The 17066-nt window shown below is 42.7% G+C and overlaps 1 protein-coding gene across 1 annotated transcript; it reads left to right on the forward strand.

Moving 5' to 3' along the window:
• Nucleotides 1–5885: 5885 nt before the first annotated feature.
• Nucleotides 5886–16606, forward strand: LOC306955240 (phospholipase A2-like; the record flags this gene model as incomplete). The annotated part of the gene is made up of 4 exons (XM_079546488.1): nt 5886–5925; nt 9774–9939; nt 14188–14294; nt 16443–16606. The coding sequence occupies 4 exons, from the start codon at nt 5886–5888 to the stop codon at nt 16604–16606; spliced, it is 477 nt and encodes a 158-aa protein (XP_079402614.1).
• Nucleotides 16607–17066: the final 460 nt, after the last annotated feature.

Raw genomic sequence — 17066 nt, forward strand, 5'->3', positions numbered from 1 at the left:
TAAATGCTGCTACGCAAGTATTAGCTTTCCATATGACAGACTCCCCTCAACCCTTATTACTTTTATTGTTCTTTTAGACGGAAATTTGGCCTCGTACTGCTTTCTTCTTGCCAGTTGATACAGTATAGCTTGCAGGCCCTGAAGACAAAGACCTTTGGGCTGAATGACCAAACTTTGCCGGAAGTCTGCAGAACTTAGTTTCTAAAAAATGGTTTTTAATATATATATATGTAAGTTTTCTTTAGTTGACTTTTCTTTGAATATCCTCTTAGTTAAATGTATATTTTTTTCTTAATTTTATTCTATCAGCCTGACAGAGGATATAGGGAAGGTGCTGTGATGTGGAAGTGAGATAGGAAAAGATGCAGGTAGGCAAGAATGGGAACTGTGGAGCGGAAATTACAAATAATCACTATTTGGGCACTCTCCATAGGCCATAGAGGAGACAAGAGACGTGGAGAAAGAGGAACCTGTCTTATGGAAGTACTGTACTTAAATCAGTGCTGTAGCTTATCTTTGGGTCTCTTACTCTTGCTAGATTGTTACTTTCTATGGCTTCCACCAAAACTGATGTAGGCAGAGCAGCTGGCCCTGGAAGTGGTTGCACAGCACACTTTGCTAAACAGAGAACCTGTGCTGCTTTTGCTGTGAAAGAGAAGTTTCCCTATGTGGAACTTCTTGTTACACTAGGTACGCTGCTTCCAGGTACCTGCACTACCTGTGGTCGTGTGCTCTAATCTTGTGCTTTTGCTTGTAGTGAAATAAGGCTTTCCTATCTCCTGTTGTATTGAAGGCAAACCTTTACAACTTTTTTCACTTGGAATTTGATTTAGTATGTGTGTGTATATGTACATAATATAAACTTTTGTAAATGCTCTTATTTTACCTATGTAGCACATAACAGGGTTTGTTTGTTTTTTTTTTTAAAGGTGCTGCTCAATTCCCACCTTGTCTCAGATCTATTGGTTAAGTGAAATAAAACAGTCCTCAGAAACTTCTGATGTTGTGTGGATTTGTTGGGATAGGGAAGGAGTGCACTAGAAGGACTGGGGGGGGAGGGGGGGAAGGGGGGAAGGGGGAGGACAACTATGCATCTCTCTGTAGTCAGGGAAATATCACCAAAAACAAATGCAGTGTGGATGGCGTGTGGATGGCGTGTGGATGGCGTGTGGATGGCGTGTGGATGGCGTGTGGATGGCGTGATTTTTCTTCGACTGTCAGCTGGAGTGGGGACTTCCATAATTACTCCCAGGAAGCAGTTCCCGAGTGGTTGCTGTTACTTTTCTTAGTCTTATAGCTGTAGTGCAGGGTGTTGCTGCCGTGTTGCTGCCATAAAGATTCTGAAGTCATCAGAAGTGCTGGATCGCCATTCCTTTTGTAGGTAGGTTACCTCCATTATCTCCTTGATTTCCGTAACTTTTCTTAGTTTGTCATCTGAACAGCCAATACTCCTGTTGCTTTTCGTTGTTTGTCTTTCTACATGCTGGACTGCTATTTCTACTCTCTGGAGGTTATAGATTTTCTTTTTGTGTGTGTCTTTCCTTCATCATTTTTATACGTTTTCTGATTTGCTGCACTTCCATATCTTTTATTTGGATGCTTCTTCCTTTATTTCCGCCTGTATCCTGCCGTCCGTTAAGTCAGAATAGCCAGAAGGGTAAGGGAGATGATCCTGCTTTTCTTCTCTGTGCTGGTGAGGCTAACTGCATCCAGCTGTGGTTTGCTCAGTACAGGTGAGAGACAGACCTGTTGGACAATGTCCAGAGTAGGGCTGCGGAAAGCATCTTGGAATGGAACACTGTTGCTGTGAGGATAGGCTGGGTGAGCTGTTGCTCTTCAGTCTGGAGAGGGAAAAAAAAAAAAAAAGCAAGGCTCTGAGGGACTGTTATTTCAATTATTTGACTTTGCCTTCTAAAGCATGACTCTCATTGGTTTACTGTGGAGCTTACGTTCCTTATGTTAGTATTTTTGTTTTCTTCCTTTGTCAAGGGACATATCAGGCTGACGCTGAATGCGGGAGGTTATTTCTGTTATTCCCATTATTTCTGTTCTCTTACTTGGTCAGCCGCATGTCAGGCTGAGGCTGGATCACTTGGGATTTCCTTTATTTCTGCTGTTTCCCTTATTTTCTAGCATAAGCTATGTTACATTGTGCATGCTGCACTTCTGACATCCTGGCAAGCTGTGGTTAAAAGCTGTTTCAGCCTTAAATCTTTTAGGGGATATGACTCCATTGCCCTGATAGTTGCTTTAGGTAAGGCAGTGTCCACTAAACCCTGACAGTTTCTGGAGGATTTGAGCCTCTTCTCTAAGCTTGCCTGTCCTATAGCATTTCTCCCTTCTGTACTTCTCAAGCTTCTCTTTTTGGAGATATATCACCATGAAGTTAAGACCCCAGAGCACTGTAGTAGTGAAGCCATAGATGCTGCACACCTGGCACTCACAGATCAGTGGACACTGTACAAATTTCTTTTGGGTCTCAGTTGTAACCTGGAAACAATAATAATGCTGTCTTCATCTGAATCTGGCAAGGTTGTATTATCAGTAAATCATGAGCAGACCTTTCATTCAAGAAACATATTAGACAACGTTTTCTATCTTGCTGTATTAACTCTATTGCTTAACTTCCCAGCACGAACTTTTTGCAGTCCTAGAAGTTATTTTTTTCCCCTCTTAATGGCTCATATGTATCTTGTTCCACTCTATATCTGGCTTTATCTTTTAACTGCCACTACACAAACTGTTGCTCTCTGTCTTTGAGTCTCTTCTGTCATGCTCCTATACATCAATATTTTGGAGAGACAGAATTGCTAATTCACACTGCACTGAAGAAACCTCAGTGCTGCAGAGGCCTCACCTTGCCATTGGTGCTGACACCCACAGAAATAGCTGGGTATTTCATCTGAAGAACAGCCTGTACTGGAGAAAGCATAGCCTTGCTTCTACGAGAACATGCATCTCAAAAATCATCAGGTAAAAATCATTAAATATTGTGTAGTGCTCGTAGTTTTTTTTTTTTTCCCTTTGTCTGAAGACTTTCTAATAATCATTTTCAGTAACAGGAAGCTCAAGAGCATGTAATATTTCATCCCTGCACCCAAGAAGAAATGGAGGGCCAGCTGCTTTGGTGGTGCAAACCAATGGGATTTCTATTTTTTTCCTACAGAGCTATTTCACCTGAATAGCCCTCAGATTGTGTAGACCAATTGACACAAGTAAGTCAACTGAGACTCACAGTGAATTTATTCTATATGCAGTTTTGGAGAAGTGGTGACCTGTCTGTATAGCTCAGTTTGTTGAGATGATAACTGATACCCTCATGTACTACCTTCTGTTACTAGCAAGGTTCCAGCAGAGTAACATACAAAATACACATGAAGGAAGTGAAATAAGAGAATTCATTTACTTTCCCTAAGCAATTATAAAAATGTCCTGATGACCCCAATATGCTTACCATAGCATAGTGAGACCATGATTAGCGCTTAATTTGATACTCTTCATTTGTATGTTAATTAACTTTGGCAACAGCAATCAATAATTGCAGAGATAGATAACAAATTCAACCAATCTGCAATGTGAAGTAATCAGAAGGAAACAATACTTGAATTCTTCTTCAGACATGGCAAATACATTCGGCTATCAGAGGAGTCTGTATTTATTTTGTGTTTATTGCTGATCTGGGGAAAAACAGTATTTCCAGAAGAGGGGAGTATGAAAAAGTAAAGAACAGAATGAAACTGTGATCTGAATGCTGTAATGCCTTTTTGGTCAGGCTTGTAATTCAGGAAGACTTTGAAATAAAAACATTAAATGTACATTTCAAACCTAAATGACTCGGATATATCCAAGCCATAGAGTAGATGGTTGGAGCACTCAAACTGGCTTTGCAGATTACTTACAGTGACAGACAGTCCATCAGAGTTAAGCAGCAGGTTACTATCTCTGTGTTCATTTTCCTGCTCCCCTTCGGGTGTGCACAACTGTTTTCACAAGTGAATGTTGGCTGCTACTTGTCCTGGTCCCTGATTTCCTTGTTGAGAAAGTCAATTTTTATGTTGCAGACTGGATGTAGAGTGCAAACCAAACAACAGACATAGGCAAGGAATCGCTAAGATACCAGGCCAAGATGCAACATTCAATCTGTATTTTTCTCAGTCCTGTAGGCACTGTGCAGTTTCTAGTTCATCTCCTGGCTCAGGAACCCTGAGAATCCAGTAAATAATCTACCACACCACTCCTTTGGTCCCCACTGAAGATGACAACCTCTCAGGTGTCTGCCATTGAAACTCGCTCTAATGGCTGCCTTATTCAGTCTGCCCCCACAAGATTCTTTAAAGCTTCTCGCCTTATTTGCACTTCCCATTTTGATGATCTGCATCCCTAAAGCCCTAGGAGTAGGGACACCAAACCTCTAACATCCTCCTTCCTTAGTTAACTGTGAGGTTAAATATTAGCCAGCAGTAGCTCAACAAGGATTTCAAATTACCATTTCGGTCTAATTACTTGAGGGAATTCCTGAGGAAGGAAGGATAAGCTGCACAGCTACTCCTGAGCACTGTGAGACTGCACATGAACTTGTGGTTGGGTGCTGTCCTCCCATTGCTTTCCTCCCTTTCCTAGTGCAAGCATACAGCCCATGGCAGAGGCAGTGGTGAGCCTTCAGGTGAGATTTCAGGCTCACAGTCACTGCAGGGTTGTACTCGCCCATCTGAGCTCTGAGTGAAGAGCAGTTGCATGACTGGTGAAGTCCATGCCTTGCGTTTCTGTTGCTGTGCCTATTTTGCCTACCTCTGTTCTCTCATGTGCTCTGTGTCACAATAGGCACCCAGTATATAACAGTGTCTTGAAAACTTGCCCAGTAAAGATTGCAGCTGCAGCCAGACTGTGCTCAGAAAAAGGAAGCCCAAGTAAGCCACTTGCCACTGACCTTTGATTCAAATGCTAATGTTTAGCAAGCAAATATTTAGAAGCACACCATTAAGCAGGGAGGCACAGCTTTACCACAGTGAATGTCATCAAGGGTGCCTCAGGAACAAGCTGACAGCTTTCTCTTTCTCTTCCTCTCCTAGTGGAGCAGCCTGTTGCAGCCACTGTCTCTGCAGTCAGGTTGCCTGCAGCAACTGGAATGAACTCAGTATATGCCAGCTCAGCCTTAGGACCTGATCCTAACCACTGTCTGTGGTTGGAACCCACATACTGGGCAGTGTTCAGGAAATTAGTTGGTATTGGTCAGGTGCAGTAATAGGTTCAGCAATAGTGGGTATTTTTGCCTCAGGAGTGGCTTAGAATTAGCTGTGTTGGTCAGTTTATAATTAGATATTTGTATCTAACGGGATTATTTTTCTGTTAGGTGTTTATAGTTTTGTCTCTTCTTTTTTAAATATGATAAATAATCTTTATATATATAATTTTATATATATACACCCTGAAAGAATATCTATAAAAAGGGAGAATCCTTGTCAGGTGGATGCTGCAGCAGAAAAGCCCAAGCCACAGGCAGGGCAGTGGTAAGCTTCCCTTTTCCGAAGCCACTCAGAGGTTAACCAGGGTCTGTAAGAAAACAGCTTAGTGAAGGAACACAGCTTAATGCTGGGGCTGCCTCAGGGATGCCAGCCCCTCGTGGAGCCACTGGCATGCACACAGGGGCAGCCCTCGCCCTCAGCAGCACAGCAGGGAGCCCTTTGGGGAGGTCTGGGACTTGGCTGGGACTGAGGGAAGTCGCAGGAGGGAGTGTTTCTGTCTTGCAGGCGGACGCAGGCAGATGTATATGCATAAAAACCCTGGAAGAGGAGGGCTGTTGAACACACCCACACCTCCGTTTGCTTGGCAGCACTGGGCTGCTGAATGCCAGTACAGCATCGTACCGGTACCGAGGAGCTCTGCCCATGGGTTGGCGGCTGCTGCTGCTGCTTCTGCTACAGGCAGGTGAGTGCTACATCCCACACTCCCTCCCTCCCTCCCCCACCTCCCCCCATAACTCCTACCCTGGACAGCTTCTCCCCTTGCTGCCAGCTTTGCCTACTTCACCCATAGTATTTGCACTGCCTTTTTTTTTTCTCTTCAACTTTGTAGTGTGGGACTGTGTAAGCAAGCTGTGTGCCTGTTTTGTTTCCATGGTGGTTTCAGTAGCGAATACACAGATTACTTTCTTTTGAGGATAATTTTCTGCTACAAGGTTGCTGGTGTTGGTGCTTCTTTGCAGAAGTGCCTTCTTTCTATGTTTCTGCCGAATGAGCCATCTTCATGGAATCACAGAATGGTTGGGTTGGAAGGGACTTCAAAGCCCACCCAATTTCAACCCCATACTATAAGCAGGGTTGCCACCCACCAGATCAGGCTACCCAGGGCCTCATCCAACCTGGCCTTCCTTTTATACAAAATTCAAAACAAAAAAAAAATCCTTTAAGAAAAGCAATGAATGTCTGCTAACATAAAGACCTTGCACGCAATAGCATTGTGACAGTGAATTGTCTGAGGTTCTACCTGTGCTATCCCTATTGGGATTCATGCCCATAAGCACACACAGTCAGAATTCACACAAAGGCCTGTATTTTAATTCTGCACAGAATTAGGTGCCTGGTGATCCTTTGCAAAGCAAGTACCTCTTGAATGGAAGTGAGGTTATTTACACGTAGCTGTTAAAAAAACAAAACATTTTTCTTTACAGTATCTAATTGGTTACTGCATTTCAACTTCACTGGGAATGCGTATCATGGAGTGGAAGGCTATAGATTTGGGAAGGAATAGCTGCTGTCCCACTCTAATCTCATCTCCTTAATGATAGGTGTACTTTTTAAATATGCAGTTATGCCTTAAAGAACCAGAAAGTGATTTATAGGACACTTTCTCATCCATTCTTTTTGATATCAACACATCATTGTATGTTTGCCATACTTGTGGTTAAATTGTTTCTTTCTCATTCATTTTTTGCGTATCTGTGATCAACTGTTTATACTTTCTTGTGCTTGGCAAACTAGAATTTCCACCTTTTGAGACTGTTATGTCTACTTTCTTGTCCTGGTGGGCTGTATCTGTAGCACTGTTTTTAAAAAGCAAAACAAAAAAACCCCATTGCCTTAATCTACAACAAAGGCTGCTTGTCTCAAAAGGAAATAGCAGGTTTAAGTTGTCAGACCCACCTCCTCTGGTCTCCTTGCAGGTATGCTCCCTGCTGAGGCTCCCCATTCATTGTATAGCTAATGATAGACCATACTTTAATGGGGGTTGTGGCTGATTTCAAGCTGCTGGGGAGACTTGTCTCTCTCACTGATTCCACACGTTTTGCTTAGCTGCCCAGCATAGAAAATGCAGTTTTGGTTCTGCTCCAGTTATTAACTGAACGCTTGATAGTGAAATTGCTTTCTAAGGTCAGCCATCAGCTACAGTACCTTGCTGCCAGCTCTAAGCCCACCCAGATTTCAAAGGATAAGACAAACATCAGATGCTGCCTGAGTATCTTAATTATGTCAAACTCTCAAGGAGTAAAGCTTAAGGCCTTTCTTCTGGACTCAATTCCCTCTGGGTCCTTTTCTCTGCTTTCATAACTAACTCTGTGCAGTAATTACAGTTCCTTGATCCTCAGAGATATCCCCAGAAGAAGAATAGTCTTTCTTCTGGGTGAGGCAGTTACCTTACACCAGCCTCTGTTTCCAGGCTGAGTCCAGTGGTCCCACCTTAAAAGGTCAGGAAAGATGGCTGAAAAATAAACCAGGCTCCTTCTCAGGAAGAAGGTTGAACACCTACAAAGAGGTTTCTGTTGGAATGTTTTTAGGTCTGCAGTCTAAAGCAGGTTGTAGAAGTGTGATTTTTTTTTTATTTTTTTATTTATTTATTTATTTTTTTTCCTGAAATCCAGAGCAGTTCAGCAGTTTTGGTGGCGTTACTTGTGGCAGACCTGCAGCTTGCTGCTGACTGTGAAGCATCCACTGTTTGGACAAGGGAAACAGGTCACCACTTCACTTTCAAACAACATGGGTTTAATGTGTTTTTAGCACAAAAACTGAACACTCAAGTAGTGTTCAGGTGAGGGGAGTTGTTACTTTTTCAGGAATGTGCATTTAATCCCTGAGGAGTGCCCTGGAAACATAAGGAGGCTGTGTGAAGGCCTGAGACAGGGGCTTCGCTCTTCTGAGCTGGCTGCAGCCAGCTGCTAGGGTAAAATGATGACAGAAGCACTGGGGGCTGGGCTGCAAGCCCACCATTAGCAGAGAGGAGCAAATGGACAGATTGACAGTAATGGGGACAGAGCCACATTGCCTTCGGAGGGGTTTGGATCAAACCCAGAAAGTGAGCTGGAGTACAAGAGGGGAGAGGCCCAAGAGAGGGGATTAGATGACTGGGTTTTAAAAGGAAAGTAACAGTTTTAATAATAGTATTGAGTCCCCGAGTGGTTTAGGGGATTAATTAACCCGTGTTTGCACAGTACTATAAAGAGGTCCAGCTCAGGGTCAAAGCCCTGCTCTGTGGTGTGAGCTCCTTCAGGCTCCAAAATGCTGAGAGCCCCATCCTAAGCTCAGGCCATCTAACAGCCAGGGGGCAGTGGGGCCAATGCTGGGGAGCCTGGCAGCACCTCCAAGGGGTTTGGTACCAGCAGTGAGCAGCTCAGCCTTAATGGGGATGGGCTGTGGTGCATGTTGGTAGAGCCCAAAGTACACTTGGTCGTTCATTGTGAGCCCAGGAGAGTAATCGCTAATCACTGCTGTTTGTTGCATTGTTACTGTGATAAGCATCAAAGCTCCTATCGAGCTTCAAAGTGATTTATATGTTTGGGGCAGATACTCTTGGTTTCTGTAACAGTTTCTGCAACTGAGTCAGTGGTTCTCCCTATAAAGAAAAAAAAGTTTTAAATTAAACATTTGAAATTACAATATTATTTGAAAGATCTGTAACTCAAAAAAACTCCAGACTGGCTTAGGTGGCTGTCTGAACTTCAAGTAACAAACAACTTCTTGTTTTTTCCTGTTTTGTTTTGTTGTTTTTTTTTTTTCTTCTCCAAATTTATGCAGCCAACTTAGCATTATGACTTAAGTGGACTGTAGTAACAGAAACAAATGTGTGTTGCCAGTGCTTCAAAATGCTCATAAGAAAGCCATTATCCATGCATCCTAGCTAACTTAGGCCCTCTGTCTTGAACAAAGTATGCCTTGCAGGCCTGAGGGCTTGCTTTCTGGATGAAAGTTAGTAGTACTGTCAGCTCTGTATGATCTGGAAAACAAGTTAAAATATCATGAATAATACAAGGCATGTTGGGCAACAGAGAAACCTCATGGTTTTTTTTTTTTTTTTTTGTTTTTTTTGTTTTTTTGTTTTTTTTGTGGAGTTAAGGTGCAGTCAGGCAGTATGCTGGCTCACTGCTGCTTCACAATGCACCAGGATCTTGGCCTAGCCAATATGCTCTGCCAGGTTGGGAACTCTACAGTGCAGTGAACCTACTTGACTCTGCATGGAGCTTGCATAACCCCAGCCAGGATGAACTTCTCAGATTCCATAATGTGCAAATCTGGGCATGCAGCTTCAAATTGCAAGGTAGCTTCAGATGCAATCTAGCTACAGTCACACACTGGTGCACCAGAGCAAGGAAGTCTGGCTTATCTGAGCTGCCTATATGGAGTATGTTTGCATATTAGTTCCCTTTGCAGGGTGAACATAATGGCTAGTTAGATTGTCAAGGCTTGATCTAAATAACTAATCAAGACCAATAATCTCCCTGTGACGGTTTTAAGAAAATCAGCGTATTTTTAATCCTTGTGTGAAACCATGTCCTGTCTTTGCAGTTTGGAAAAGTACTCTGGGAAAATCCCATTCACTACACACCCGAGGAATCATTGAATTGGCAGGAGCTATATCATGTGGCACGGGACGGTCTCCCTTGGCATATATTGGCTACGGATGTTACTGTGGACTGGGAGGACGAGGCTGGCCTAAAGATAAAACAGACTGGTAAGAAGAACCTCAACTGTGTGTCCAAAAGCAGTGTAGATCTCCATATTCTTCCCTATTTGCACTCCTGTGCCTCTAAGAGCTCTCTACTGAGGAAATGTAATATTTGTCAACTATGAGCAAGGAGCCGTGTACCATCTGGTGTTTGAATGAGGGCCTTGCCACCTCCTGGATGAGAGCAGAGCTCCTGGGACCTTGTACTACGTGGGTGGAGGGCAAGGAAGAAACCAGGATATGAGCTCATTAAATAGTACATCCTATAGAAGGCAAGCCCTGCATGAAGAGATAGGAGTGATTAAAAGGTTTGGGTGATCAATTCATGTCATCCTGAAAATGGCAGTGATGGGAATATTGCTGGTCACCCTCTGGAGGGATCTAGAATTTTGCAAGGAGTTAATCAAACCTGTTGTCTTCATCACCTGTCTATTTAAAGCAAATCAAGCAAGAAAAACAACAGTTTAGAACATGGTAGTACTTCCCCTTTTCCTTGCTGTGCTTTTTATTTCCAAGAGTAAAAATGAATTGATGAGATGTTGCAATGAAAGGCTTCTTGTACTTTGCAGTTACCATACATGTAAATCTTTAATGTGATGGACTTTGGTGTGCTCTGAGCCCTTTACGTGCAATCTGGTCTCATTTAAAACCTCAAAGGCAGAGCACGCAATTGTGTCTGCTTTTATCTGCAGTCAGCAAGTCAGGTGTTATCCACACACTAGAGCAGCTTTTCTCAGAAGGGAAGACAATGCATAGTTCACTGGAAAGGAAATTGACTGTGCTTTCCAGGGTGCAAGATGCCTAGGCTAATGACCGGTTCCTCGGTGGGCATGAAGGAGCAAGTAGCCATTTAAATTAGTGCATCTCTCTTAATTATCACAGGGGAAAGTTTCCCTCCCAAAGCCATTTTTTCACATCTTTGGTTTATGGGTGCTGTCTGTGAAACAGTCAACATAAGACTTAGGGAAAAAAAATAAATAGCTAGCAATGATGTGTCCTAGGTTTCAGGCCTAGAGATTACTGCTAATGTTTAATAGTACCTCTTGATATGCTTGTAACCATCTACAGCTGTGATGGTAAATATTTTCATCATTTTTGTTAACCTTTATAATCTCTTATCATCAAGACTCTTACAGTCAACTCTTTAAAGTAAAACATGACTTCACTAATTTGAATACTTCATTTGCTGAAGGCCCAGATGGAGTCACCTAGAAGCCGTTTTCCACAGATATTCACTGATACCAGGTTTTGGTGACTCTGGGTGATGCAAGTGCTCAATACTCCTGAAAAATAGAGAGCAACATCTGATCAGGTATTCATTGGTGGATGTTTCTGCTGCTCTTTGATTTCCATGGGATGTGAATTTTATCCTAATGGCAGAAAAAGGTAACTCTGCAAATGGAAACGTCTCTAAATACCAGAGAGTTAGGTGTTTAGAAAGCTTGATGCTCTAAGAGCATTCATTATTGTTGCATAGCAGTAATGCTTGGTGAAAACCAGAAAGATTTTTTAGTTTGATTCTCAGCTAGGAGGAATCAGCAATGACACTACATTTAGTTAGAAATGTTTCCAGGCTGTGTTCACCAGAGAAATCCTCTGATACTGCAAAAATCATTGTGGCTGAGTATCCCATGCCGGTTACAGTGACCACTTTATTTTCCATATTTGCAATTCTAGGGAAGAAAGATGTGGAGTGGTAAAGCTACAGGCCTTGAAGGACACACACAGTTGAAAATGACTCACCTCATCTTGTCTGTTTTAGGAGTCTCAGTAATAAACCTAGGAGTGATTTGCTTGTGAGTAATTCAGTCAGTCTGTCTAGACAGGGCTAGAGTGCTTTTCAGCATCCCTCTTTCATGGAGGAAGAAAAGGTGCTATTGAGTGGGTAATGGTTTTATAAGGTTTATTCCACACTCTTGACTTCAATGCGGTGTTGCCAGTTTTTCCTTTTGTTCCATAATCTCTTCCCTTCTAGTCATGATGGCATTTCTTTTCCATAATGTTGATAGTTTTGTTTTTCCTTCCCAGTTCTGTTCCTTGCATTGCTGCACCACAACTGAAAGGACTGCTGCCATAATGTCTGCATTTCCCTGGGCTTGTCACCTTATTTTTTTCCTCCTAGAAACGTGGTGCATAGGATTTAGTGCACAGCTTGGACATGGCACCACCCTTCTGCTTGAGATTTCCTGGAAGGAAGCATCCACATTCCCACTTATGCAAAGCAAATCCATAGAAACCCTGAGGAAAGGTATTTAAGCAAAATCCATTTTGCCGAGCAGGACCCAAAAGTGCTCAGAATCTCCCTGAAAGCATCAGTGACATGAGGGGCAAACTCAGTCCTGGCAAACTCAGAGATTTCCTCTCTGTTTTTTGGGTTAAAGCACCATGGGGATGGCTGAGCTGTTTACATGACAAACACAATGTGACAAATTCTTACCTTGAAGGCAGCTGTGCTCACTGCAGGGGTCAGATTGGGCCAGTAGAGTTGTCTGTAGTCACTAGGGCTGTCTGATCCCACCAGATGATGTGTCAGTTGTTTGTTAACTAGATGAACCCAGTTGTTTTTGTCTTTTATAATTACTGACCAGTGCTCTGCCATACTGTTGGCGGGCATTGTTTGCTTTAGTGTGACTGAGCATTAGCAGGCTATTGAGAGTTCAACACCACATTCTGACCCAGATGCAGGAAAGGGCATTTCCAGATAGAACAGATGTCTGAAGATGGCAAAAGGATGATAGACTCTTCATACCTTGACAGTCTTTTCAAAACAGCTAAAATATGAGTTAGTCTTCTCACTTTGTGTTGGTATCACTCTCTGCAGGAAGAAATGGTGTTAATGGAAGCAGAACTGTGCCCCAGTTCCTGTGGCCCTGCAGAATTCATGTAACTGCCCCAACTTTCACTAAAAGAGCTAAAAACAGCTGGCTTTCACTGCTAGCTGGCTTACCACTTCTGCTCTCCTTTTGTTGTCTGATTTATAGACAATCTTCTACCTCCAACAAGATCTTGTCTCAAAAATCTATCTCTCACTGTATTTTTTTTATTTTTTTTTTCCTGTTTATTCCTTCTGTGACTCTCCCTGAAGGGCAGTTTCATTCCTTTGGGTTGAAGAAAGCTGAGACTTTCATGCTTTCTACAGTGAATTCTTTTCTCCTTTGCCCTTTCACTTCCAGCATCTTCAGGACAAGCCCAGGAGTGAAGTGCTCCTGGACCAACAGAGATCTGAACCACATGGCCATCATGCCCAACAGAGCTGGTTCTGTGGGCTGAATAAGCTCACCTGCTGAATTACAGAAATTGTTGTCACTCTTAACAGGAAAACCTGTAGGTATTTATATCCAGTAAGGCTGATTTCCATTCTGAAGCTCTTTGAGGAAATGTTTGTTCCTCTATAGCGTGCCCATGGGACAGCTTCTGGAAACAGGAGATGGCTCCTCCCTGACTCCAGCCTTTGACGTATCACTCTTGCTGAAACAAACCTTGTTACTCATCATAGAACTTCTTCAATTGCTGAATCTTTCACTAAATTACTGGAATAAAATTCGAGTGGGATGAAGTTTTCCTGTGTATTCTGAAGCACTCAGCAGAGCAAATGTCCTTCCTGAGTAGTCTTGTGGTACAGACAGCACCTGAGCTAGCCACCTTCAGCCCTCTCTATGGTCAGTGACAAGCAATCAGTACTTTCAAATGTGTTGTTTTTCACCTGTTAGATCCCTGCAATATGATCATGTGAACTGTGCTCTTGATATGCAGGAAGGGAGCATAGATCAGTCCCTTGTGTCCCTTTATGCTTATGGTTGTAAAGTCAACTGCTATGAATCCCACTTCTGAGGATGATGAGTTTGTAGCCAGCTGCTACACTGATGCCAAGGAAAGTGAAAATCATCCTGACACCAGATTCTGAGATGATCCGAACCTCAGCTGGTGAGCCATGGCCACGCACCTCATCATAATGCTTCAGCTCCTTTCAGTATGGCAGATTACCATGATCTGGGGATTGGCCACACCTGTTTTTCTGAAGGCAAAATCATAGAGAAAGGAGAAACGTGTGGTATTCATAGGGACAAATATGGCATTAATATGCTCCCAAGACAAGAGAGCATTCATAGAAATGCCATAACATTGTTTGTTGATTTACTGACAGAGCTGTAATTAGCGGTGGGTGAGTGGAGTAACCTTGCAGTGCCTGAAAACACCAGTGAGCAAAGTATGCAGGATGCCCAATCCCAAACTCTGCCTTTTGTTCTCCCTAAGGTGCTGCCACAGGCATGACTGCTGCTACGACAAGGCAGAGAGAGAGGGCTGCAGTCCGAAGGCACAGCGCTACCAGTGGGTGTGCGAGCAGAATGCCGTGCGGTGTGGTAAGGACACAGTAGCCTGTGTTAGTTCCCTCCTTCCTCCACAGAAACACTGACTAACACAAAAGCTTTGTGTGCCTCAGAGATGGGATTTTGAGGCTTTCAGAGTTGAGTGATTTCAAGTGCCACAGGCACATACAGTGTGTGTAGGCTTGCTCAGCTCTACAGCTGGTACCAGTCAAGGAGGTCTTGAATTGCACAGTAGCAGCCCGTCAGTAGTACACACCAGTTTGTTTTGACATGCACCAGATGACTTGAGTCTTAGAATTTGTCACTTCTATTTTGAAGTCTTCCAAAAGTCCCTGATGGTAAAATCTTTTGTATAGCTCTTTGAAAGTTTGAGAAGGAATGTGTGAGAGTAAAACCTGTCCCCATGCCATCAGAGCTACTTGCTTGAAAACTGAGTTATTTCTACCTTGCTAGAAGATCATATTCTTCCAGTACAATTTCCAGCCTCCCCGAGCAGCTGAAAATGCCAGCAGACAGAGGGTGTGGCACCACACATTCACTGTATATCCCTTCCCAGTTCAAGAACCATCTATTAAACTACGTACTGGCTAAGGAATATTTTGCTGGACATTACTGCTCTTTTGATTTATCCATTCTGTATTTTAGTAGCTAACTGATATTTTCTGCTAGCTATTTCAATATGCAACTCATCATTTTTGATGTGAGGGAATGATCCTGACTGCAGATGTAAAGTTTATCATCAAACACGTGAGACATGCAATGCTGTCCCATAACAATGGGCTGCACTTGTTCCAGTCTGCCTCATAAGCTTTAGTTAAACAAATGCCGTATATTCCTTAACTGATGTCCAGGCAAGGCCCCATGAGCGACTGGTAACTGTTCTCCCTGAATAATCAACAAACTTCACTTTCTCTTACATCCACGATGGAGAGGAGCAATGGAAATGTTCTCTGAAGGGTTATTTCCTACCCCAGGCTGCAGCAGGTTTCACTGAAGTGTGAAGGTGTGACGTCTTACTCAGTTCAGACAAAACAAATGAAGTGTTGTAGTCTGAGGCACATTTACTGGATCTAGAGGAATGATATCCAGAGAAATTACAAGCAGAATTGCTTTCACTGTACATGCTATGAAAGAGGAAATTAAATGCCTGTGGCTTGGCACTGTATCCTAAACACTGATATTTTCAGGTAAATTGAACAGAAGCTCATTTTACCTGGGATTTCTCTCCATCTTTTGCTACTGCTATGCAGTTTTGCTTGTGAAATGGAGAAAAAAAAATAAATGCAAAGCCATATATTTCAGTTAGGCCATCACACATAAGTATGGTAAATATCTGGAATCCAAAAAAAAAAAGGCTTTGAGCTGTGGGGTCTGCTCAGAAAAAAATAAAAACAACATTGTGGTCTTAGAACTGGCTTACAAGGCAGGCTCTCTCTGACATTAGGCTGGCAGTGATTGGCATAGCACAGGAAGACCTCAAGAAGCAGTGGGCAGGGAGAAAACCAGGCAGTGTTGATAGCTAATTAAGAAAAGGACTTAATGCTGAGTCCTTGTGAATGGGCCCATTGAAACCCTTCAGCTGTAGGCACGATTCTCCTCAGAAAATCTTTGAAAGTAGGGACTCTGTGTATTTATTAGACACAGTGTTGATCCAGTGAAGTCCAGTGAACTCTGGAAAGATTTCTACTCATTAGAGTTAGTTTTGGAGCAAAGCCTGGGCACACATGCATGAAATTACACTTTAAACTTTGCCTACTGTAGGCTTTGGAGGGTGTTAGATAATCAATAGGACCAGCTTCAAATAAACAAAGCACCGTGCTTTTAGGTAATATCAGCTTAATGTTTTTAAGATGCCTATAGGTGGGATGGAATTTGTTATATGAAAATCAGTCCTTTGCAGTGCATCCACCTGAGCTAATTGCTTCTATGTTCACTGTGCTCCTTACCTAGTCATGCAGTTGTATGATTACATTCTATATAGCTTCATGTATATTATTTGGATCAGCTCCTGTAGATTTTGACCAAAAGAAATCAGATAGCTAACCCTGCTGCCGAGTTCCTTGCTTCTTCTGCCTCCTCCCATGACCTGTATTCCCGATAAGAGCTTTGCTCACTCTTACAACTGCTCATCCCCTTGATCCAATATAGAATCTTTCATCTTTCGTTCATTTTCTTTTGCAGATAACCTGACAGACCCATGTGAAAAAATGGTGTGCCTGTGTGACCAAGAAGCAGCCCAGTGTTGGGGAACAGCCCCTTACAACCCACAGTTCGTCCTCTGGCCAGACTTTCTATGTGGGCAGACTCATCCAACCTGCCATTTCAAATATGACGGATCAAAATAGTTTTTAAAGGAACTTTCTTCTAATCCTTTGAATCTGAACACACTGGAATAAAATTGTACCTCTTTTACCAGAGCTAACGATAGCTTGAGAAAATTTCTTTTAGGCCATAATTTATGGGAAGGAAGAATAGGGTAAGATACATGCATCTTCTAACTTCTGAGGGAAGAATAAAACCCTACTTTCCTATCTTTTTTCCAAAAACATGTTAGGACACGTTGCTTGTCACTAAATGGCTGTTTTGTCCTTTCATAGCAACCTGATCTTCAGCTCCCACGCGTTTGTACATCAATTAGAAAATAGGTAGAGACTTCTGCTGGACTTGTTAAAAAAAAAAAAAAAGAGAGAAAAAAATATCTGTAAAAAAAGATGATTTTGAAGACCCAGGGCATGCCAGTGTTGAAGTACAGTGATCCACTTTATCTTCCTGGAGCTGCAGGAGCAGAAACAACGGAAAGGGAGG

Source organism: Tetrao urogallus (assembly GCF_951394365.1).
Source record: "Tetrao urogallus genome assembly, chromosome: 1".
Taxonomy (NCBI): domain Eukaryota; kingdom Metazoa; phylum Chordata; class Aves; order Galliformes; family Phasianidae; genus Tetrao; species Tetrao urogallus.